The sequence below is a fragment of the Pleurodeles waltl genome, chromosome 9 (assembly GCF_031143425.1).
Source record: "Pleurodeles waltl isolate 20211129_DDA chromosome 9, aPleWal1.hap1.20221129, whole genome shotgun sequence".
In the NCBI taxonomy this organism is placed as follows: Eukaryota; Metazoa; Chordata; class Amphibia; order Caudata; family Salamandridae; genus Pleurodeles; species Pleurodeles waltl.
In genome coordinates this window covers 1,182,021,204-1,182,047,134 of record NC_090448.1, presented here as the reverse complement: position 1 = coordinate 1,182,047,134, position 25,931 = coordinate 1,182,021,204, and the positions used below count along the sequence as shown (strand labels likewise).

The 25,931-nt window shown below is 45.7% G+C and overlaps 1 protein-coding gene across 7 annotated transcripts in view; it reads left to right on the top strand.

Moving 5' to 3' along the window:
• Positions 1 to 25,931, top strand: part of RALGAPA1 (Ral GTPase activating protein catalytic subunit alpha 1) — a 623,631-nt gene that overhangs the window by 104,875 nt on the left and 492,825 nt on the right. For all 7 annotated transcript variants that reach the window (XM_069209127.1, XM_069209123.1, XM_069209128.1 and 4 more), the window contains exons 8-9: positions 11,105 to 11,243; positions 12,830 to 13,038. In XM_069209127.1, the coding sequence (XP_069065228.1) occupies positions 11,105 to 11,243; positions 12,830 to 13,038 (348 nt within the window). The remainder of the gene's footprint in view (positions 1 to 11,104; positions 11,244 to 12,829; positions 13,039 to 25,931) is intronic.

The following is a 25,931-nucleotide window of genomic DNA, read 5'->3' as shown; positions in this document are numbered from 1 at the left end:
TACAAGACGTAATCCCACTGCTCAAACAACAAGACTACATGACAACACTAGACCTAAAGGATGCATATTTCCATATACCGATACATCCTTCACACATAAAGTACTTAAGGTTTGTATTCCAAGGGGTACATTACCAATTCAAGGTGTTGCCATTCGGATCAACAACTGCACCAAGAGTTTTTACAAAATGCCTAGCAGTAGTAGCTGCATATATCAGAAGGCAGCAAATACATGTGTTCCCGTACCTAGACGATTGGTTAATCAAAACCAACACGCTAAGACGGTGTTCACAACACACAAGATATGTCATAGAAATCCTCCACAAACTAGGTTTCTCAATCAACTACACAAAGTCACACCTTCTGCCGTGTCAAACACAGCAATACTTAGGAGCGACAATCAACACAGCAAAAGGGATTGCCACTCCAAGTCCACAAAGAGTTCACACATTTCACAATGTAATACAGACCATGTATCCAAAACAAAAGATACAAGTCAAACTGGTGATGAAACTACTAGGCATGATGTCCTCATGCATAGCCATTGTCCCAAACGCAAGGTTGCACATGCAGCCCTTACAACAGTGCCTAGCATGACAATTGTCACAAGCACAGGGTCAGCTTCTAGATCTGGTGTTGATAGACCGCCAAACATACATCTCGCTTCAATGGTGGAACAGTATAAATTTAAACCAAGGGCGGCCTTTCCAAGACCCAGTGCCACAATACGTAATAACAAAAGATGCCTTCATGATAGGGTGGGGAGCACACCTCAATCAACACAGCATCCAAGGACAATGGGACATACAGCAAAAACAGTTTCACATAAATCACTTAGAACTGTTAGCGGTATTTCTAGCGCTCAAAGCATTTCAACCCATAATAAGCCACAAACACATTCTTGTCAAAACAGACAACATGACTACAATGTATTACCTAAACAAACAGGGAGGGACACACTCGACACAGTTGTGTCTCCTAACTCAGAAAATATGGCATTGGGCGATTCACAACCACATTCGCCTAATAGCACAATTTATTCCAAGAATTCAGAACCAGTTAGCAGACAATCTCTCTCGGGATCACCAAAAGATCCACGAATGGGAGATTCACCCCCAAATACTAAACACTTACTTCCAAATTTGGGGAACACCACAAATAGATCTATTTGCAACAAAGGAAAACTCAAAATGCCAAAACTTCGCATCCAGGTACCCACAAGATCAGTCTCAGGGCAATGCGTTATGGATGAGCTGGTCAGGGATATTTGCTTACGCTTTTCCCCCTCTCCCACTCCTTCCATATCTAGTAAACAGTTATCTCCCCCAAAAGCGGTGGTTTAGCCTGTAGGAGTTATATCTAGTAAACAAATTGAGTCAAAACAAACTCAAACTCATACTAATAGCACCGACATGGGCAAGACAACCTAGGTACACAACACTACTAGACCTCTCAGTAGTACCTCATGTCAAACTACCAAACAGACCAGATCTGTTAACACAACATAAACAACAGATCAGACATCCAAATCCAGCATCGCTGAATCTAGCAATTTGGCTCCTGAAATCCTAGAATTCGGGCACTTAGACCTCACACAGGAATGTATGGAGGTCATAAAACAGGCTAGAAAAACTACCACTAGACACTGTTATGCAAATAAGTGGAAAAGATTTGTTTATTACTGCCATAATAATCAAATTCAACCTTTACACGCATCTGCAAAAGAGATAGTAGGATACTTACTACATTTGCAGAAATCTAAACTAGCTTTCTCTTCCATTAAAATACATCTTACGGCAATTTCAGCTTACCTGCAAATTACGCACTCAACTTCATTATTTAGGATACCAGTCATAAAAGCGTTTATGGAAGGCCTAAAGAGAAGTTCGATGGCATCTGTCGCTGTAGATACGCATGTTCTGCAATAGCTCGCCATCTGGTGTTGGGCCGGAGTGTTACAAGTTGTTTTTCTTCGAAGAAGTCTTTCGAGTCACGGGACCGAGTGACTCCTCCTTTTGTCTCCATTGCGCATGGGCGTCGACTCCATCTTCGATTGTTTTTTTTCCGCCATCGGGTTCGGACGTGTTCCTGTCGCTCCGAGTTTCGGAACGGAAAATTAGCTAATTTCGGAAGATTTTCGTCGGTATTGTTGCGTTCGGGATCGGCGTACTTAGATTCCACACCGCATCGAAGATCGAAGAGCTCCGGTGCCCTTCGGGGTAGTTTTTCGATCCTCCGTCGGGGCCTGGTCGGCCCGACCGCGTGCTGAAGAACGCCGATGGAACGGACCCCGTTCCGCTTCTGCCCCAAATGCCACAATAAATACCCCTACACAGACCAACATTTGGTCTGCAACCTGTGCCTGTCACCTGAGCACAGCGAAGACACCTGCGAGGCCTGTCGTGCGTTCCGGTCCCGAAAAACACTCCAAGACCGTCGAGCCAGAAGACTTCAAATGGCGTCCGCACCGACAGCCCAACGGGAGTTCGAGGAACAGGAAGAAGAAGGTACCTTCTCGATCCAAGACTCAGACTCCGAAGGATTCGACGATACACAAACCGTGAGTAAGACGTCGAAAACCACACAAAGAAACATTTACAAGGCCCAGGGGACGCCACTGCCAACAGGCCATGGCTCAACCCATAAATTCGGTGACCGACCGTCGGCACCGAAAAAGGCCCAAACAGTGCCGAGATCGTCCGACTCCGGTCGAGACACCGGCACGCAGCCTTCTCGGGACCGAGAAAGTGCTGGAGACAAGCCTCGACACCGAGATGCCGCTGTGGACACGGCTCGCCGCCGAGACAGCGGCACCGAAACAGATCGACGCCGAGAGGTTTCGGCCCCGAAAAGGAAAAAAGTCACATCGGAGCCGAAAAAACACGCAGACAAAGTTTTGACGCCGAAACAAACTGCAAGCGACCCAGCTTCAGGCTCTTATACAGAAGAGCACTCGCTAACCTCCCAAATGCAAAAGCATAGGTTTGAGGAAGAGCTACAAGCAACTGATGTGGACCATACGCAAAAGCGTATCTTCATTCAGCAGGGGACAGGAAAAATAAGCACCCTTCCCCCCATTAGGAGAAAGAGAAGGTTGGAGTTCCAGACGGAACAAGCACCACAACCAAAAGTGGTGAAAAGAGTTACACCACCACCCTCTCCTCCGCCCGTGATTAACGTTTCACCAGCACAAACTCCATCTCACTCCCCAGCTCACACCACCATGAGCCAGGGTGACCAAGATCAGGACGCATGGGACCTATACGACGCCCCAGTGTCAGATAACAGCCCGGAGGCATACCCTACAAAGCCATCTCCACCAGAAGACAGCACCGCGTACTCTCAGGTGGTGGCTAGAGCAGCACAATTTCATAACGTAAGCCTCCACTCAGAACAGGTCGAGGATGATTTCCTGTTCAACACACTCTCCTCCACCCACAGCTCCTACCAAAGCCTGCCTATGCTCCCTGGTATGCTCCGGCACGCAAAAGACATATTTAAGGAGCCGGTCAAAAGTAGGGCAATCACACCAAGGGTGGAAAAAAAGTATAAGCCGCCTCCTACGGACCCGGTTTTCATCACTACACAGCTGCCACCAGACTCTGTCGTTGTAGGAGCAGCTAGGAAAAGGGCCAACTCTCACACATCTGGAGATGCACCACCCCCAGATAAAGAAAGCCGCAAGTTCGATGCAGCTGGTAAGAGAGTCGCAGCACAAGCTGCAAACCAGTGGCGCATCGCGAACTCCCAGGCACTACTTGCGCGCTATGACAGAGCCCACTGGGACGAGATGCAACATCTCATTGAACATCTGCCCAAGGACTTCCAAAATAGGGCAAAACAAGTGGTTGAGGAGGGACAGACCATCTCCAACAACCAGATACGTTCCTCCATGGACGCTGCAGATACAGCTGCACGGACAATTAATACATCTGTAACTATCAGAAGGCATGCGTGGCTCCGAACGTCTGGATTTAAACCAGAGATTCAACAAGCAGTTCTCAATATGCCTTTTAATGAAAAAGAACTGTTCGGTCCAGAAGTGGACACAGCGATTGAGAAACTCAAAAAAGATACGGACACTGCCAAAGCCATGGGCGCACTCTACTCCCCGCAGAGCAGAGGGAATTACAGCACATTCCGTAAAACGCCCTTTCGAGGGGGGTTTCGGGGTCAAAGCACACAAGCCAGCACCTCACAGGCAACACCGTCCACTTACCAGGGACAGTATAGAGGAGGTTTTCGGGGACAATATAGAGGAGGGCAATTCCCTAGAAATAGAGGGAGATTTCAAAGCCCCAAAACCCCTACTACTAAACAATGACTCACATGTCACTCACCCCCTCCACACAACACCAGTGGGGGGAAGAATAGGTCATTATTACAAAGCATGGGAGGAAATCACTACAGACACTTGGGTTCTAGCAATTATCCAACATGGTTATTGCATAGAATTTCTACAATTCCCTCCAAACATACCACCAAAAGCACAAAATTTAACAACACACCATTCCAATCTCCTGGAGATAGAAGTGCAGGCACTATTGCAAAAGAATGCAATCGAATTAGTGCCAAACACACAAATAAACACAGGAGTTTACTCACTGTACTTTCTGATACCAAAGAAGGACAAAACGCTGAGACCAATCCTAGACCTCAGAGTAGTGAACACTTTCATCAAATCAGACCACTTCCACATGGTCACACTACAAGAAGTATTGCCATTGCTAAAACTACACGACTACATGGCAACTTTAGACCTCAAGGATGCTTATTTCCATATACCAATACACCCATCGCACAGGAAATACCTAAGGTTTGTATTCAAAGGAATACATTACCAATTCAAGGTACTGCCTTTCGGATTAACAACCGCACCAAGAGTCTTTACCAAATGTCTAGCGGTAGTCGCTGCACACATAAGAAGGCAGCAAATACATGTGTTCCCATATTTGGACGACTGGCTAATCAAGGCCCATTCGTTCATACAGTGCTCAAATCACACAAATCACATCATACAAACCCTCTTCAAACTCGGGTTCACCGTCAATTTCACAAAATCCAAAATTCTGCCACGCAAGGTACAACAATACCTGGGAGCCATAATAGACACATCAAAGGGAGTAGCCACTCCAAGTCCACAAAGAATTCAAAATTTCAACACCATCATACAACGCATGTATCCAACACAAAAGATACAGGCAAAGATGGTATTACAACTCCTAGGCATGATGTCATCATGCATAGCCATTGTCCCAAACGCAAGACTGCACATGAGGCCCTTACAACAATGCCTAGCATCACAGTGGTCTCAAGCACAGGGTCACCTTCTAGATCTGGTGTTAATAGACCGCCAAACTTACCTCTCGCTTCTGTGGTGGAACAACATAAATTTAAACAAGGGGCGGCCTTTCCAAGACCCAGTGCCACAATACGTAATAACAACAGATGCTTCCATGACAGGGTGGGGAGCACACCTCGATCAACACAGCATACAAGGACAATGGAACGTACACCAAACAAAACTGCATATCAATCACCTAGAACTTCTAGCAGTTTTTCAAGCACTAAAAGCTTTCCAACCAATAATAGTTCACAAATACATTCTCGTCAAAACAGACAACATGACAACAATGTATTATCTAAACAAGCAGGGAGGGACGCACTCCACGCAGTTAAGCCTGCTAGCACAAAAAATTTGGCATTGGGCAATTCACAACCAAATTCGCCTAATTGCACAGTTTATACCAGGGATACAAAATCAACTCGCAGACAATCTCTCTCGAGATCACCAACAGGTCCACGAATGGGAAATTCACCCCCAAATTCTGAACACTTATTTCAAACTCTGGGGAACACCTCAGATAGACTTGTTTGCGACAAGGGAGAACGCAAAATGCCAAAACTTCGCATCCAGGTACCCACACAAACAATCCCAAGGCAATGCCCTATGGATGAACTGGTCAGGGATATTTGCTTACGCTTTTCCTCCTCTCCCTCTCCTTCCTTACCTGGTAAACAAACTCAGTCAAAGCAAACTCAAACTCATATTGATAGCACCAACTTGGGCAAGGCAACCCTGGTACACAACGCTGCTAGACCTATCAGTGGTACCCTGCATCAAATTGCCCAACAGGCCAGATCTGTTAACACAGCACAACCAAAAGATCAGACACCCAGATCCAGCATCGCTGAATCTAGCAATCTGGCTCCTGAAATCCTAGAATTCGGGCACTTACAACTTACCCAAGAATGTATGGAAGTCATAAAACAAGCAAGAAGGCCATCCACCAGGCACTGCTATGCAAGTAAATGGAAGAGGTTTGTTTGCTACTGCCATATTAATCAAATACAACCATTACACACAACTCCAGAACATGTAGTGGGTTACTTGCTTCACTTACAAAAATCTAACCTAGCTTTCTCTTCCATTAAGATTCACCTTGCAGCAATATCTGCATACCTGCAGACTACCTATTCAACTTCCCTATATAGAATACCAGTCATTAAAGCATTCATGGAGGGCCTTAGGAGAATTATACCACCAAGAACACTACCTGTTCCTTCATGGAACCTAAATGTTGTCCTAACTAGACTTATGGGTCCACCTTTTGAACCCATGCACTCCTGCGATATACAGTTCCTAACCTGGAAGGTGGCATTTCTCATCGCCATTACTTCCCTGAGAAGAGTAAGCGAGATTCAGGCGTTTACTATACAGGAACCTTTTATACAACTACACAAAAATAAAGTTGTCCTAAGGACCAATCCTAAATTTTTGCCAAAGGTTATTTCACCGTTCCATCTAAATCAAACAGTGGAACTTCCAGTGTTCTTTCCACAGCCAGATACCGTAGCTGAAAGGGCACTACACACATTAGATGTCAAAAGAGCATTAATGTATTACATTGACAGAACAAAGAACATCAGAAAGACTAAACAACTCTTTATTGCATTTCAAAAACCTCATGCAGGAAACCCAATTTCAAAACAAGGTATAGCCAGATGGATAGTTAAATGCATCCAAATCTGCTACCTTAAAGCTAAACGACAGCTGCCCATTACACCAAGGGCACACTCAACCAGAAAGAAAGGTGCTACCATGGCCTTTCTAGGAAACATCCCAATGCAAGAAATATGTAAGGCAGCCACATGGTCTACGCCTCACACATTCACCAAGCACTACTGTGTAGACGTGTTATCCGCACAACAAGCCACAGTAGGTCAAGCCGTATTAAGGACATTATTTCAAACTACTTCCACTCCTACAGGCTGATCCACCGCTTTTGGGGAAATAACTGCTTACTAGTCTATGCAGAACATGCGTATCTACAGCGACAGATGCCATCGAACTGAAAATGTCACTTACCCAGTGTACATCTGTTCGTGGCATCAGTCGCAGTAGATTCGCATGTGCCCACCCGCCTCCCCGGGAGCCTGTAGCAGTTTGGAAGTTACCTTCAATTATTTATATATGTATCATCTCAACCTTAAATAGGTGCATACTTAGTCACTCCATTGCATGGGCACTATTACTACAATTCAACTCCTACCTCACCCTCTGCGTGGAAAAACAATCGAAGATGGAGTCGACGCCCATGCGCAATGGAGACAAAAGGAGGAGTCACTCGGTCCCGTGACTCGAAAGACTTCTTCGAAGAAAAACAACTTGTAACACTCCGGCCCAACACCAGATGGCGAGCTATTGCAGAACATGCGAATCTACTGCGACTGATGCCACGAACAGATGTACACTGGGTAAGTGACATTTTCATTATACCACCAAGAACACCACCAGTTCCTTCATGGAACCTCAACATTGTCTTAACACGACTCATGGGTCCACCGTTTGAGCCCATGCACTCTTGTGAAATGCAATACTTAACATGGAAAGTTGCATTTTTAATTGCCATCACATCTCTAAGAAGAGTGAGTGAAATTCAAGCATTTACCATTCAAGAACCATTTATTCAAATACACAAAAATAAAGTAGTTCTACTGACAAATCCAAAATTTTTACCAAAAGTAATCTCACCGTTCCACTTGAATCAAACGGTAGAATTACCAGTGTTCTTCCCACAGCCAGATTCTGTAGCTGAAAGAGCACTGCATACATTAGACATCAAAAGAGCGCTAATGTACTACATTGACAGGACAAAACTAATTCGAAAAACAAAACAACTCTTTATTGCTTTCCAAAAACCTCATACAGGAAATCCAATTTCTAAACAAGGCATTGCTAGATGGATAGTTAGGTGCATTCAAACCTGTTATCTTAAAGCTAAAAGAGAACTGCCTATTACACCAAAGGCACACTCAACCAGAAAGAAAGGTGCTACCATGGCCTTTCTAGGAAATATTCCAATGACCGAAATATGTAAGGCAGCCACATGGTCTACGCCTCATACATTTACCAAGCACTACTGTGTAGATGTGTTAACGGCACAACAGGCCACAGTAGGTCAAGCTGTACTACGAACATTGTTTCAAACTACTTCAACTCCTACAGGCTGAACCACCGCTTTTGGGGAGATAACTGCTTACTAGTCTATGCACAGCATGTGTATCTGCAGCTACACATGCCATCGAACGGAAAATGTCACTTACCCAGTGTACATCTGTTCGTGGCATTAGTCGCTGCAGATTCACATGCGCCCACCCGCCTCCCCGGGAGCCTGTAGCCGTTTAGAAGTTGATCTTGAACATTTGTAAATTTGTAAATATATTACTTTAAACTTCATTATGTACATACGTATTCACTCCATTGCATGGGCACTATTACTAGCATACACAACTCCTACCTCACCCTCTGCGGGGAAAACAATCTAAGATGGAGTCGACGCCCATGCGCAATGGAGACAAAATGGGAGGAGTCCCTCGGTCTCGTGACTCAAAAAGACTTCTTCGAAGAAAAACAACTTGTAACACTCCGAGCCCAACACCAGATGGAGGGATGTGCACAGCATGTGAATCTGCAGCGACTAATGCCACGAACAGATGTACACTGGGTAAGTGACATTTTCCATATGTTTGATGGCATGTGTAGCTGCAGATGCACATGCTGTGCACATCCCGCCATCTAGTGTTGGGCTCGGAGTGTTACAAGTTGTTTTCCTTCGAAGAAGTCTTTTATATATATTCACTAAAAAAAACAACAACAAAGGTTATGGGGACTTTATAGTTCGGCTCATATTCTAAACCTACAAAACCATAGAAATGTACCTACTACAGTTAGTTATCTCAAGTAACTATAGCTCGTGCCCTAAGGTAACTAGAAATTGCGCCCCCGCCATGCACAGTTTTGTCATCAAAAATGCTACTGCAAGTATTACATTGATATTATCAAAGCTATCATGTGTGCCTTAAGTTGTGGGGTAATTAGCAGTTGTCGGCCGTGCACAGTATGTGTTGGCCAGAAGCCTCGGCCTCCAGCCATGCTTTGCAGCCATCCACCTGCAGACACAAAGCCCCCCTGCTTCTGCGCATGGCGTGTGGCTGTGGGACCTGGGGTGGGCCAGGACCTGCATCTAATCCTCTGTGAACAAAGCCTCACAACCCGCATTTCATTAGCTATTATTTTTACTTTTACATTTTCAGATATAACAAGGTACTCTTGTGGTATCAGTGCTCAAACACCACTGCGGTACCGGAAGAACTGCGGAAGCTTCTCCTGAAGAAGCTTGCACGGTACCGTAGCGCCGGCTGTGCTGGGCCCCGTAAGAGTACTGCAGTATGAGAATAAGAACATTGGGCCCATGTAGCGGGTGGGCGTATGGGTCCATCTCTGCCAAAATGTGATAGGGGCTCGAGGTATCCATACTCTGCCCTCTAGTACTACTTTTTCAAACAAGTTCTGTCCTATAATGGAGACTCCGATATTTTTCTTTGGGCTGTGGCCAGCCACTCAGAGCTCTTGGTCCAATGGTACCGAAATGACAGACAAAGGAAAAAGCTCCCTTGGCCAATCAGATTACATTCTCAGTGCTGCTGAACTTCTGGGGACCAACCGGCCAGATATGCCTAGTTTTTGTTTTTTAACCCATTCATGATTACCCAGAGAACCTCTTTGAATGCCGATTTCTTAAAAATGTCTGAACTGATTTACATCAAATAACGCTTTTGAGTAAAGTTCTAACTTTCTGCCAAATTTGGTGTAATTGTATTCAGCTGTTTTTTGTTTAGTTTTTTTGTTTATCAAAGAGCAAAGTTTCCTTTGAGAAATAACATGAGAAATGAATGTTTTGGGATTCACCCCTCTTCATCCCCCCACTCCCATGTTTCTTGCCCCTACTTGAGGGATCGCCCTGAATCTTTCCATGAAGGAGCGGAGGGGAATGAACATTTTTTTGGGGACAAATTTGTGCCGATTCATCACATGTGCCCGTTCTGTGAAAACTGTCACTTAACTATAACTCCACAGTGGAGACTGCTCCTTGTGGTAAGGTAGCTACGAGAGCTCAGGCTTGTTGTCGTCTAACATTCTCTCATTGTCACTGTAATCTCCTTCGCAAGTAAGATGCTTGCCTTCTAGCTAGTAGCCACAAACCCAAGTACACACACAGCGATTATTCACTTCCCTATTATTTCACGTAAAACAAGCACAATCCCTTCTGCACCAGTGGAACTTGGGCCCAGTTTGGTTTGATGCAGTCTTGAGCTGCCACCTGATAAATGATCATCTTTTCTCTTTGCAGCGCTTGTTCTTTGAATAGTTGTCTCTCACTTGGCGTAGCTGTGACTTGCGCCTAGGTTTGCAGGAGTAGGACGCGTAAAGAACACTTTGCGGACCAGGGCCAGTAATCTACACTTTGACTAGTCTCTGATAAAGACATTTTTTATTTAATACAGATTGAATACAAGACTGTAGAAAAGAAAAATAAATACACAAATTAAATTAAATTTTTATTAATGGTAATTGGGAAAGGACATTAACTTCTAGACCTTCATTCTGTTCTGAAATGCTAAGGAGCCAGGTTTTGTGGAGCTCCCTGAGGTAGGGAAGAGCAGACTCTGCACTCATTACTTGTCGGTTACTAATTGACTTTATAGGTAGAGGTCTTGCTCTCAGAGGCAAATGAAGAAAGTAACTGCACCTTCTGTTTCAGGTGAGGAGCTTGGAGTGGAGGAACAAGGATAAGCAGGAGAACGGCTTTTCATTCCTCTTCTCGCAGTTTAAGAAATATTACTTGCCTTACATTTTCTCCACCATCTGCAAAGAGACCAGTCTGTATAGCCCTGTGCTAGGTAAGTCTGCTCCGCCCTTCAAACCTGAACAGCCTGTGTGAGCTCGTGCTTGGGATGTGGACTCGCTTTACCCTGTGCGACTGTTTGATAAGCATAATCCACCTTTTTAAGCCTGTATAATACTTTGTTAGTGAAGCAGACCCCGCCATCTTTGCCTGGATAACTGTGCACTCGACCACTTTCAGGCCCTTTAACACTCTTCAGGTAAGCGCAGCCCATCACTTTCACCTTGTAGAGCCATGGGTCTGGTAAGGACAAGCCGCGGCCTGTCCAACGTCTGCAATCTGTGTGTCCCTGAGCACGCCGCACATGTGAGAAAGTGACTAAGACAGTGGCATAGGAGGAAATATGTTCATTGTTGGTATAGTGCATAGATCGGAGGGTAACAGGATGGGGGGACCAGGGGAGAGGGAAGGAGAATCTGGGGGAGAGGGAGGTATATAGGTGATCTCCATAGTGCTTATGTCACCTTTCACCTGCCTTAAAGCACTGAAGCAGGAGAGTAAAGTAAATGACCTAAGCGGTTAGGAAGGAACAAAGAGAATGACTATAGGCGAGAGCCATGTAAAAGGACCTGAAATCATGTCCCCTTCCCTCGATAAGAGTGGTTTGAGGCACAGCATGCCTAAGAGTGGACGCGGCTCCCTTAGCATGGCCCTAACAATTGTTCAACACTGAGTATGAATGAGCACCGAGATGTGATTCACCCGTGTCTAGTAGGTTCCTGATTGTGAATGAGATGTAGGATTGTTGCATCCGGCCCTGCACATGAAGAGGACTTCTGCAGATTGCAATGAGATCCCTTTGGTGTGAGGAGAGGCATTCATGCTGCACCATAGCAGCTTGTCGGTGAAAGGATATGAGACAGAGAATGTAGCGGAGGGTTGGCATGCCTGTTGGGTATCTAGCATGACAGTGAGAGACCACGTGGCTCAGTGGGCGGGCACACTACCAGTCTACTTTGTGAGCAAGTTTGATGCATTGCATGATAGAGTAGACATGAATATTACTGCATGTGACTAGAATGTCTGAGTACATGCAAGATACTGCATGGTTGAGGGTGGGCAAATGTTACTTACACATCATGCCCTACGCCTTCATTGGCGTCACTTTTCAAGGATTTGGAGGAAATAAGAGAATAGGCTGAATTGATTCCTGGCCAGGTCTCTGAAGCAACCACTTGCCTTCCGTAGACAGTGGTGATGTCCTTTGAGGCAAATGTCCACATCAGGTGTCCCACACATGTAGACGTGTGTGCAGTGATCACTCCCTGGTTGCTTAGCAATGGATGGTGCATCTCAGGTTATGGTCCATGAAAGGCTTTCTTTACAGTCAGTGCACCCCCCAGGCTAGCGAAGGGCTAAAGGGGAGAGGGAAAAGCCCGACCCTTGGATGTTCCTCGGAATAGCCGGCCCTGTAATTGCTTCTCTGGTCCTTTTTCACCTGTTCTTTCAAAGAGAGTGGTTGGGTAATCGGGAGGATTGTTTGTTCTAACATTTGAATGATTTGTGGTCACCAGCGGAGATGCGTGTTTCTTCAGGAGCATGTGGTGCTCTTTCCCTTCACCCCTGTTTGTTTTCCTGCAGAGATTCCTCAGATGAGGCCGAAGCCCCATTACGTGATGATCAGGAAGGATGCAGAGACCAACGAGGCTGTGTACTGTACCAAAGAGCCCTTCCTGAGCAGTCGCGTTATCTTCATCCGATGGCTCGCGTCCTTCTGGCTGGAGCCCAAGCCACACATTGGCGCCCACATCCCGGGTACCGAAGGAGAGAATGTGCCAAAGAATATCCAGGTATGCTTGGGAAGTAGAAGCCTCCGGTGTGGAGCGGCCGGAGCCACAACCTCCATGTATGCTGGTCTTGAAATAGATTTCATACGCATGAACATATGCAGAGCTGCATAGATTGCGACACTGCAAATACAAACAAAGATGGTTAAGGACAATCTTCTACACAGCCCGTTAGAGCTTCTTCGCCGGTGCTTATACGTCGCAGACATGCACACCATCACTCAGAAGCAGGCGCAGTGTCTCTCTCCCCATCACTCTCTTCCCCTGGACTAGAAGATGCACAAGCAAAATGTAGGAGGCCTTGTGTCCACTTAAGCTGTCTTTTTGTGTTTATTATCTGCTCATTTCATTCAGTCAAAGGTCAGGTAGAACACCTAATAATTGAGCGGCTTTCTTCATGGTCATTACTAATGGCTAATGCAAAATTTAGTTTACTTTTTAAAACCCATTTCTTTAAACACAGTATTATCAAATAGTACAGTAAATCAGTGTAGCAGTTCTTAATTTCATTTCTTCAGTATCATTGACAGTTATGGAAGGCCAACTGCTATTTCCAGTGAAGACATTTGTGGTAAACGTTGCATTGCTTCACCTGATTACTAAATGTCACACTTTGATAACAATGGACACAGAGAAGCTCTATGCGAAAGCATAAAAGGAGGCAGTCTAATGAAACATGACCGATGTCTTCTCATACATTTAATCCTCTGGTGTGCTGACCATTAATTACTTTGACACTTAGTGATGTTTCTGGGAAATACCAAAGTGGATTTAAAAGACCCCCTAAAGGAAGGGTCACGAGCCAGCTACCTATCTGGGCGACCTGGCATATAGTGGAAAGTTTCTAAAATACCACACCATCTTTAGAATAGTTATCTGAAAAAAAAAACATGTTCACAGTTGGTTGTTGCTCAGCAGCTCTGAAATAAATCATTAATTCAGCTAGTGAAATAATGAAGACAATTTGCGGGACATGATATCGATTCGTCCCACAAGCTGAATAACAATTAATTTGAATGGTGTGATCTAATGCACCAGTCTCAGAGCCCGGCATCAAGTGTAGGAACTGTTGTTTGATTCAGTGGCCATAATTTGGGTAAAATATTTCCCGAATCAGGATTTTGCCAACAAATCCAATGACTTCAAACCCAGTTCTGGGCCGAGCACCTGTATCACTGGGTGAGTTGTCATAATTTTTTAAGATGTCAACCCCAGTTGGCTCAGTTCACTTGTGAACCTAATGGCAATAATTCAACCCTATTTAGTGCCTGTGGCATAACTTTCCCCAAACGCCCCACAGCAAGCATCGAAGAAGGGTGTTGACTGATGTTCGAGCGCTTGTTTTAATAAATGGAAAAAAATCATCCTTGTTCATTGAAGAAGAGAGCATCACATCTATTAATGTGCAAGTATCAACCTGTTCTGATTTCTCCCATTCTAACCTCCTCTATAATGTTTCCGTTTTAGGTGCAAGAATTATACTTTTGATGTTCACATTTCCAGTTCCAGCTCGCTTTTTAAGTATTTACCCAAAGCAACTAATTTACGTTGCAGACCTCTGAGCGTAGTTCCAAATCATTGTTGGCAGCATTGCGATTACAACATACTTCACTTGAAGGCATTTTATGTGACAAATTAGTGAGTTTTCTAAAAAGACGGAAGGGAGGTTGACGGGTATAAACTGAAGAGTTCACACTAATACGGCTTAAGCCCAATTACCGTTCTGCAGCCATTCGAATATTGACTACTCAGGAGGAATGCCCATAGTTCTCTTCTTTCCAACAAATCTATTCTGTGGAGATAGATATATGATCAAAAGCTTCCCAAAAATGTATAAAACTGAAATAAAGCTGCACTATCGATTGGATAGCAATTCAGGTTAAAGACCATAGTGTAACACAGTTATAGATTGTTGAGGAATTTTGTTGAAATCCTGCTTTTTCCTGTGGAACTATTGCATATTCCTCTAGCGGAGAGACTTCTCAAAGCCAATTTTACAATTCAGTTGAAATAGCATCTAAAATGGAGCTAAAGCAGTAATTGCTGGGGCTCCTCTATCCCCCTTTTTGAAGATCTATTTTACTATAGGCATATTCATAGAAACAGCTCAACTAACAATGTTTCTCAAAAGGACCTCCGGTAAAATGCTGGTCCCCATTGCAGAGGTCACTTTCGTTGCCCTAATGGCCATTAACATAGAGGTAGGTTTCATCAGAGAGGTGAGCTCCATCAATTACAAACTCCTCTTGGAGTGGCACCTCCAAACGTCTGTGATCATCTCTACTGCAGAGAGAAGAAAGGTAATCTATCCTGTAGCAATACAGTCAAAATTTGACAAGTTAGATTTGCTACTAAACTCCAGTGCACTAATCTTCAAAATGCTTGAATATTTCAGAGAGGCACTTACCTCAGTCAACTCTTCCCGCTTGCTTAAGAAAAAGAGATGTTTTATACTTAAGTGAGTTTGTGTTTTGAGTTCTAATGGTCTCTTCTTAGCTTTCAGTTCTGCTTCAAGCGCTCTACACTTAAAAGAAACCAAGAATTAGAAACTTTGAGCTACCAATCACTGCTTTTCTGCATAAAATCCAGCATTTTTATACCCAGTGCCACCTCGGTAATTAATACTATATACTATTCCAGAGAGACTTCTTGAATAAAATCCTCAGATGTTGTTAAGTTTAATTGCACCTTGGGCAGGTTCCCTAGAGCTTCATCTGAAAGTCTTGTATGAAGTCTGTGGATAACATACCTGGAGACCGGGAACAGAGGACGGTCCAGCTCTGGACACTGTCTGGATTTCTTTTTATAAATCAGAATAAATAAAGCGAACCGATTCTTTAACTATAAAGTTGGAGAAAAGACCACAATGATCATTAGGCACAATAATTTAATAAATTGGGGCCACATTTGCACCACATTGAAAGGTTTTCAAAGGGTAGGAATACTATTTTGGGTGCCTACGACTCAAGCATGTCATCCCCTATTGCTTTAACAATGAGCTCGGAGCTTCTGTCGTAGACACCAGTGGAAAAACATTGAAACGTGGCTCTGGTGATGATATATTTGCTTATGCCCCTTCAGCCCCTCCTCAGACTGAGCATGATATAGGTTCATAATACAAACCCCAGCTAACACAGCTACTGAAAAAGGGTTCTCTGCAGGAAGGGTGCTTAGATCTTTCTCCATCAGCGATAGTTGTGGCATCACGTTAGGAGAAATGGTTAACAAATACACATTTGTAAAAATACTGATCCTACCCTTGTTCTTGCTTCCACCTTACAAGTCAGTAGCCATCCCCACTCACATTTTATTCACTTTATATTTTTTGGCAGGTCTTTACCATTTCTATTGTTGACATTTTTAGCTGACCATCAGATGGTCTACCTTAGTTACGTCAAGAGGGTTACTTGTCTTCCACCATACATCTATCGATGTCTGAGCACACCTGCAATCAAGTATCCAGGAACATTACAAAATCTGTACATATGCATAACTGGTTAAAATCCTGTTTTGCTGTCCTGTCATTAAGCTAGAACCATGAATATTCCTGGGTAGGAGAGTGCACCCCTCTATGTATTAAAGGTAAATTCTGCTGTTTTATGATTAGTGCCAGATGGGAGTGAAAGGTTGTATGATAAACATTTTCAATGCATTCCAAGTGAGGGGTGGTATCCCCCAAATTAGAAACAACTATTCTTATGGAATCTCCATCCACAAAAACGAGAAACTAATGCGTGACAACTGCTATTACCTTCTCTCCATGGCACTTTCTAATGGTGAGCTACCAGATCTGCATGAAAGTTTAGAACCACCTTCTTAAGATGGGCCACAACAGCAGATTGAAGGATCAAACCAATTTTTTATAATGTTGCTTCTGTCAACTTAAGAATATCACAGATCAGTCCTGAGTCATAAAAGCTTTTGTTTGTTCATTCGTCTGGCCATTAAAAAAAAACCTTCTAGCTGTAGGTAAAAATACGCAGTGCCTGAGAGTTCTAGAATATTTTTAAAAAACTCTTAAATTTCAATTTATTAGGAGGCAGATCTTTTTTGAAAATTTTCCCTGATGGCTTCTAACCAAAATATACTATATCTCGTTCACCCCTTGGATGAACTTGGCTGGGCAAACTTTTTGTCAGCAAGGAAGTCTTTTGAATGATTTTGCCTTTTCCTTTCTGCTTGCTGGCTTGTCAAACTTCCACCTGTTAGGGAGAAAATGTTATCTTGTCATTGTCAGTGCTGCAAAATTTCATAATGCTTTAAATACTTTTTCGACAAAAGTTATAATTGGTGCAATTCAGATGTTTTTGCATTTGTTTCCATTGGGATGGTGAGAAATGGAAGGAAGAGCATTAGATTTCATCCATCTCCCTTTCCTTCATGTCTAGCCCAGGGAGAGCATTAATAGATAATTAAATATGACCTGGGTGTTGCTTAAAAATGAGTAGTTTTAATGCTCCTCCTCCACCTTCTAAGATCGAAAAACAAACCTCCTGTTAAAGTTCAGTACACAAGTAATAAGCAATTCTTTCTCCTTCAGAAAACAGGTTCCACAAGAGGGTTTTGCAAGTGTTAATGCCCCCATATGTAATAGTAATTATTATAACTGCTTCCTCCTCCCTTGCTGCTTACCAGAATTTAAAAATCCAAGGCTCTGGGAGACTTGAACCAGTGAGATCCCTGACACTCTTGTAAGCTGCACCACCAACAGTTGGCCTCCAGTTGCAACCACGTCCTCCTGCCAGTGGCCCCTTAGTACTACTCCTGGGTCGACTGAGTGAGAAGGCAACGCATATCAGTGCAGTTTCAGCGCCGTGTGGCTACAGACCTCCCCGCCTCACCACCAGTGCCAATCAAAGCCCCCACCTCCTACTCCGCTGGCCACACCCTATGAAACCCCCAAAAAATAGTGCCTGTGAAGGGAGAGGAGAGTGCATTGACTGGCCGCTTGGCGGTTGTAAGGAAATACCTCCTTGGCATGGTTACCCCCTGACTTTTTGCCTTTGCTGATGCCAAGTTATGATTTGAAAGTGTGCTGAGGCCTGCTAACCAGGCCCCAGCACCAGTGTTCTTTCCCTAACCTGTACCTTTGTCTCCACAATAGGCACAACCCTGGCATCCAGGTAAGTCCCTTGATGCCAGGGAAGGTCTCTAAGGGCTGCAGCATGTCTTATGCCACCCTGGGGACCCCTCACTCAGCACAGACACACTGCTTGCCAGCTTGTGTGTGCTGGTGGGGAGAAAATGACTAAGTCGACATGGCACTCCCCTCAGGGTGCCATGCCAACCTCACACTGCCTACAGGTATAGATAAGTCACCCCTCTAGCAGGCCTTACAGCCCTAAGGCAGGGTGCACTATACCATAGGTGAGGGTATAAGTGCATGAGCACTATGCCCCTACAGTGTCTAAGCAAAACCTTAGAGATTGTAAGTGCAGGGTAGCCATAAGAGTATATGGTCTGGGAGTCTGTCATGCACGAACACCACAGCACCATAATGGCTACACTGAAAACTGGGAAGTTTGGTATCAAACTTCTCAGTACAATAAATGCACAGTGATGCCAGTGTACATTTTATTGTAAAATACACCCCAGAGGGCATCTTAGAGGTGCCCCCTGAAACCTTAACCGACTACCCGTGTAGGCTGACTGATTTTAGCAGCCTGCCACACACCAGACATGTTGCTGGCGACATGGGGAGAGTGCCTTTGTCACTCTGTGGCTAGTAACAAAGCCTGTACTGGGTGGAGATGCTTCTCACCTCCCCCTGCAGGAACTGTAACACCTGGCGGTGAGCCTCAAAGGCTCACCCCCTTTGTTACAGCACCCAAGGGCACTCCAGCTAGTGGAGTTGCCCGCCCCCTCCAGCCACGGCCCCACTTTTGGCGGAAAGGCCGGAGGAGATAATGAGAAAAACAAGGAGCGGTCACTGGCCAGTCAGGACAGCCCCTAAGGTGTCCTGAGCTGAGGTGACTCTGACTTTTAGAAATCCTCCATCTTGCAGATGGAGGATTCCCCCAATAGGGATAGGAATGTGCCCCACTCCCCTCAGGGAGGAGGCACAAAGAGGGTGTAGCCACCCTCAGGGCTAGTAGCCATTGGCTACTAACCCCCAGACCTAAACACACCCCTAAATTGAGTATTTAGGGGCTCCCAGAACACAGCAAGATAGATTCCTGCAACCTAAGAAGAAGAGGACTGCTGAACTGAAAACCTGCAGAGAAGACGGAGACACCAACTGCTTTGGCCCCAGCTCTACCGGCCTGTCTCCCCACTTCTAAAGACACTGTTCCAGCGACGCGTTCCACAGGGACCAGCGCCCTCTGAAGCCTCAGAGAACTGCCCTGCATCTAGAAGGACCAAGAACTCCAGAGGACAGCGGCTCTGTTCCACAAAGACTGCAACTTTGCAACAAAGAAGCAACTTTGAAACAACACACGTTTCCCGCCGGAAGCGTGAGACTTTGCACTCTGCACCCGATGCCCCCGGCTCAACTTGCGAAGAACAAACACCACAGGGAAGACTCCCCGGCGACTACGAGACCGTGAGTAGCCAGAGTTGACCCCCATGAGCCCCCACAGCGACGCCTGCAGAGGGAATCCCGTGGCTCCCCCTGACCGCGACTGCCTGGTTCAAAGACCCAACACCTGGTAAAGACTCTGCATCCGCAGCCCCCAGGACCTGAAGGATCTGACCTCCAGTGCAGGAGCGACCCCCAGGTGGCCCTCTCCCTTGCCCAGGTGGTGGCTACCCCGAGGAGCCCCCCCCCCCTTGCCTGCCTGCATCGCTGAAGAGACCCCTTGGTCTCCCATTGAATCCTATTGCGAACCCGACGCTTGTTTGCACACTGCACCCGGCCGCCCCCGTGCCGCTGAGGGTGTACTTTTTGTGTGGACTTGTGTCCCCCCGGTGTCCTACAAAACCCCCCTGGACTGTCCTCCGAAGACGCGGGTACTTACCTGCTGGCAGACTGGAACCGGGGCACCCCCTTCTCCATTGAAGCCTATGCGTTTTGGGCACCACTTTGACCTCTGCACCTGACTGGCCCGGAGCTGCTGGTGTGGTAACTTTGGGGTTGGCCTGAACCCCCAACGGTGGGCTACCTTGGACCCAACTTTGAACCCCGTAGGTGGTTTACTTACCTGCAAAAACTAACAAAAACTTACCTCCACCAGGAACTGTTGAAAATTGCACTGTCTAGTTTTAAAATAGCTATATGTCATTTATATGAAAACTTTATATGCTATTTTGCTAATTCAAAGTTCCTAAGTGAAGTACCTTTCATTTAAAGCATTACTTGTAAATCTTGAACCTGTGGTTCTTAAAATAAACTATGAAAATATATTTTTCTATACAAAACCTATTGGCCTGGAATTGTCTCTGAGTGTGTGTTCCTCATTTATTGCCTGTGTGTGTACAACAAATGCTTAACACTACCCTCTGATAATCCTACTGCTCGACCACACTACCACAAAATAGAGCATTGGAATTATCTCTTTTTGCCACTATCTTACCTCTAAGGGGAACCCTTGGACTCTGTGCATACTATTCCTTACTTTGAAATAGTGCATACATAGCCAACTTCCTACAGCAGTGAACACCAGGTTAAGGTTACTGGGGCACACACTGCCACCTCCATATGTTTGGGTCCAAAATTCCATAAAATGTGAGATGAATCCAGTGCAAATTGAAATAGAAATCAGGAAATCTAGGTGTATTCTTTGTGTCTCGCTGAGGCAACACGTGCTGTCTCTTCGAGACATGCTGTAACTACAATGTGGGCTTCAAGCATCTCCCATCTTTCTGATTGGTGTCTGTTAGTGCCCTGCATTTGTTTGGTGAATTGCTTAAATAGTCCCTCCTTTTGGTGTTTTGAAGCCTCCCAAGGAGACTGCCCGTTTCATGTGGCATACTCGTTTTGTTACTTTATGTGCACTTTTTTTTTTGTTTTTGTTTACGACTACACCGGGCTTATGTGGTGGCCTTTGTACTTTTCACATGCGAGCATTTTTTGAGTTGTTACGTGCATGCAAGCCTTTATTGTCTTTGTTTTCTCCCTTGGGCTCTGTGACTCCTCATTGAAGGAGGGGGCGGGGAAGAGCTTAGGCTGCTCTGTGGGCTTGCTCATATCTGTGTTTGTCTCCTTTGCGCTCGGAGATCCAATGTGCCTACCTTCTATCTTTGGAGCCCTAACTCGGGGTAGAGGCGAGGCTGCTCTGCAGGCTTGTTTTTTGCCCTCCTTAAGACAAAACTGACATAGTGAATTCAAAGATGGACCTGAGCTGTTCAGATTACAGACAAGAAAGGGATACAGCGACGGGTACATTCCTTTATTGGGTAGTGACTACTACTTATCAAGCAGTTGTGCATACTTTTGTGTTTTCCGAGCGAAGTCTTATGCCATCGCATTACAATTATTTTTAGCACCTGAAACTGTTGTGCATTGAACTATGCCTTTGAACGTTCTCAATGTGTTGGTTTGGGTAATTTGAAACTGTGTGAATTGAGTATCTCTTCAACTAATTTCTCGTACAAGTTAAACAACGTTACCTCTGTATAATGACAGCTTCCGGGCTGGAATGACAGTCTGTTTTATCACTCTCTTTCTGGCTCCTTCTGAGGGCGGGAGGCTGGAATAGCTACTCTGTAATTGGTATCTGCGAGCGACCGTGGAGCTGCACACCAGGAGGCATGAAAGGATCCCCACTGGCATGAACCTGAGGTGGCGCATCGTGTACCAGTACCATAACCCCTGTCTTGTCCCCGTTTAGTTTTTGAGAGTTGGAACTCATCCAGGAGGACACAAGACCAGGGCAGGAGTTTAAAACTCCACAGTTGTGTCCCTCCTCTGACTACAGAGAGAAAATGATTTGTGTGTCATCAGCATATGAAAACAAGGTGAGACCACAGCTTTCCACCAGATCTGCTAATGGGCAGCTATATATATTGAACAACATAGAGCTGAGAACTGACCCCTGGGGGCTCCCCGGAGGAGAGGGCGAAAGGGATGGACACAGCGTTAGCTGAGAAGACCTGAAAGTAATGGGCAGTCAACCAAACAAGCACTGTCCCTTGGAGACCTAACTGAGCCAGTCTTTTCAGCAAGGATGTCATGTGACACAGTATCAGAGTGGCTGTACCACCCAAATCTAGGAGCCGTCTGAGATGTTCTGTGATTCCCAGAAGGGCAGATTTGGTGCTGTGTCCTGATCTGAAAACAGACTGTGAAGGGTGTAGAGCGTCTTGGGCCTCCACTAAGGTGCTAAGTTGAGCGTTAACCTGTTTCTCCAGCACCTTTGCAAGAATGGACAGCATAGAAATGGGTCTAAAATTGGACCAGTTAGAGGGGACCAGACTATTATCATCATCATTATTATTATTATTATTATTATTATTTTAGTAAAGGTAGGATCATTGCATGCTTTCATGCTTTAGGTATAGGCCCCTTCTGAAGGGAGTAGTTCAGGCGTCCTACCAGAAGTTGTACTAAGTCTGGGCGCAGAGTTCATCCAGGGGGGAGAGGATCTAGAGGCGAGCTTGTCTTTATTGATTGCAAAAAAGTCAAAAGGAGAGAAGAATCCAGTGGGGCCCATTATTGTGTTCCTGCAGGAAAGTAACCCAAATCCTGGGTATTTCCCTCTCTTGGATGGGGTGATGCGGAATTGTTGTTCTGGCTATCACTCTCTGATTGTTGTTTAGCTGTCTGACCTGTGGTTAGGGCAAGCTGGGTATCCGTCACCTTCTTAATAACTTTAAAAAAACTACAAGTCCCTCACACTGAAATTGTGATAACAAGAGGGGAAGTGCAATATTGCTGGGGTTGGATAATTCTTGGACCACTTTAAAGGCTCTTTGGAGAGTTTTGTGCTTCAGAGATTGTCGCTGAATAACATGAGCCCCAAGCTTGTCTGCAGTGCACATGATATTGATCTAGGGCTGTTTTATATTTGAGTTTTAGATCCCCATTGTACCAATTCTGTCGGGCCCTTTCCAATCTCTTACAGAGTTTTTTTCTCTTCAAGTAAAGCCTTGGTAATCCACCAGCCAGTGGGGTGAATCCTGGATGACAGTGAGTTTAGCAGGGAAGATTTCATCTAGAGTTACACGTCCAGTTGTCCACTGATGGCTGGTCTAAATAAACATTCTGGGTAAACTGAGGGCATTTATTTGACTATTGTTAGACCTGGTCATTTTGGCAGGTTCATCCCCTGACTTTTTGCTTCCTTCCTCCTATTTTTTCCGACCTCTCGCTGTTGGCTCTAGGACTGCTGATCAGTGCTAAAGTGCAGGTGCTCTCCCTTCTAAAGTTGGTATGATTGGCGTGTACCTAATTGACATATTTAATTTACCTGTAAGTCCTTTGTACAGTGGTATCTCTATACCTAGGGCCTGTAAATTAAATGCTACTAGTGGGCCTGCAGCGCTGCTTGCGCCACCTACTGAAGTAGTCTTTCAAACCTGTCTCGGGCCTCCCACCGCAGGGCCTGCGTGCGCAGTTTTCTGCCACAGGGACCTGGAATCTAAATGTACTTGCCAGGCCAAGATCTTCCCTTTTACTACATATGTAACCCCTAATGTAGGCCCTAGCTAGCCCTGTGAGCAGGGTGTTATCTATGTAGAAGGCAGGTCATGTGCCTAGTAATGTGGCCTGTCCTGATAATGACAAACAGCCTATATGGCCTCTCACTGCTGTGAGTGCTGCCTTGTCATAGGATTGCATTGGAAATGCTCTGCCTTATGTCTTGGGGTATTGTCTAATTTATGAGGGGTAGCGTAGGCATGATTGGTATGGTTGTAATGGTAGTGAAAAATGCTGCTTACTGGTGTAAGTGGATTTTTATTATTATTACAGAAGTGCCACTTCTAGAAAGTGAGTGTTTCTCTGTGCTCATGACTCTGGTGTTTTGCAGCTTGACTCCAGTGCACGTCTGGGCAGAGTTACAGAATGGCTTTGTGCACTCTTTTCAGACAGCCTGTACACAGGGAGGGCGGAGGTGTCACAGAGGGGCATCTGTATACTGAATAGTCTTCCTGGCCTGAGAGAAGGGGGAGGCGGGACACACATGCATTAGCAAAGGCTGTGCCCTGGCCTCACACAAAGGGGTCGTTTACCCCCCACTGATGTTTGGAGCCTGTGCTGGAGGAGAGAGGGGGCACTCCCAGAACCAGTTGTGACTGGTTGGAACCTCCTCTCCCCTTTCTTTGTGAACACACTGTAACACTGAGTATAGGTACAGGGGAGTTTTCCCCACAATTTAGTGACATCTTGGAACTGGACACAGAATGCTGCTGGAGGGACTCACCGGGAACCGCCATGGACTGCTGCTGCTGCGCTGACCTGTGACCTGCCGGGTCACTGCACGGAACTGCCCCTTGCCTACATCCACTTTGCGCTGGGCCCGGCTGCCCTGTGCTCCATGGAACTTTGTCCCCCAGGGGCAGGGTGCTGTGGCCCCTGACCCTGCAACTGCTCAAAACCATGGAGTGCTTCAGTCCAGTCCTTGTCCAGTGCCTGGAGAGCGCTTTGACCTCTTTTCCTAAAGCGCTTTGAATACACTTCCCTTGTGGTGCCTTTTGCGCTTGAGAGCGCTCCGTGAACTGTGCCCCCCAGCGCTTTGAAGAGCGCCTCGCTGTGCCCATTTCACAGCCGCAACCCAGGCTTGACTGAATTCCAAGTGCCTGTGCCCCCGGGGCCACTGAAAGTAAATATAGAAGCGCGCGCGCCTACTGTGCCCCTGGGGTGAAGCACGCTCTGAGGACCGCCCCAGGATCGGGCAGGAAGGAAGCCTTATCGGAGGCTCCCCCTGCCCCTTGGAGCCCCGTGTGTGTGGTCAGGACGTGCAGGGGGGAAGGAAACCTCAACAGAGGTTCCCCCCGGGCTCACCAAAGCCCTGATTATCCTTTTGGGAGACCGCTGGTGGGGTGGAAGCTTCGCCGGAGGCCCCCCGCACTGCCAGTCCCACGTGGTGGCCCCTCAATTGTTGTGCGCTTTGGCCCTTCCCCCCCCTCTGGAGGGCCAGTTGAGGGGGGGAATGCCTGGGGGGGAGGGGGTCAGAGATAGCGGGCCCCAGGAGGGGCCTGTTATAAAAACCAGAGGGGGTGCGTGTCACCCCCCTCCCCCAAAATCATCTCAAGGTCCCCGTTTTCGCACAGTGGAGCGCCCGGGGCCCCCTTTGTTCTCTTCTTGGGACTGGAAGTGCCTTTCACGATAAAACAGGTAGTTTCGAAAGAACATACATATTTCTTATGTTGGACATTAATGGTTTATTTGTTAACCTTCCCATTTTATGAGTTGTTTCATATATGTTTGCTAATGTTCCTTTTATAGGCATTCTATGCTGATATGTTTTATGACTTGCCATGTGTTTTATAATGCTCTTGCTATAGGCATTCATGATACTTTAATGACAAGTGCATTCCTTTTGTAATGTGATTCCTGACTACTGCTCATGTTGCATAATAAGTAACCTGTGTGTTATATGTGACTACTGATGGTTCTGCGGAGTAACTATTGTGTCACGTTCTGACAACTGCTTGGGCAGCAGGATATTACTGACATGTTGTGTTTGGTCTAATAATCACGCTGTGTACAATACAGTTTATTTTCATATAACTTGGTATTGTGTTTCCTTTGTGGTGGGGATAGTGTGTCATGTGTGTTGTGTGTGTTGTGCAAACACTTTACACATTACCTCCGGGTTAGGCCTCACTGCTCGTGCCAGGCTATCAAGTGGGTGAGCAGGGGTTATCTTGGACGTGTAACTCCCCTGCCCTGACTAGAGTGGGTGGTTCTGACTGGCTTAGGTGCATACCCTAGCCAACCAGAAACCCCATTTCTAACAACAGGCATGTGTTCTGAGAAGGTATATCTAGTTTAGACCAATTTATAGTCATAA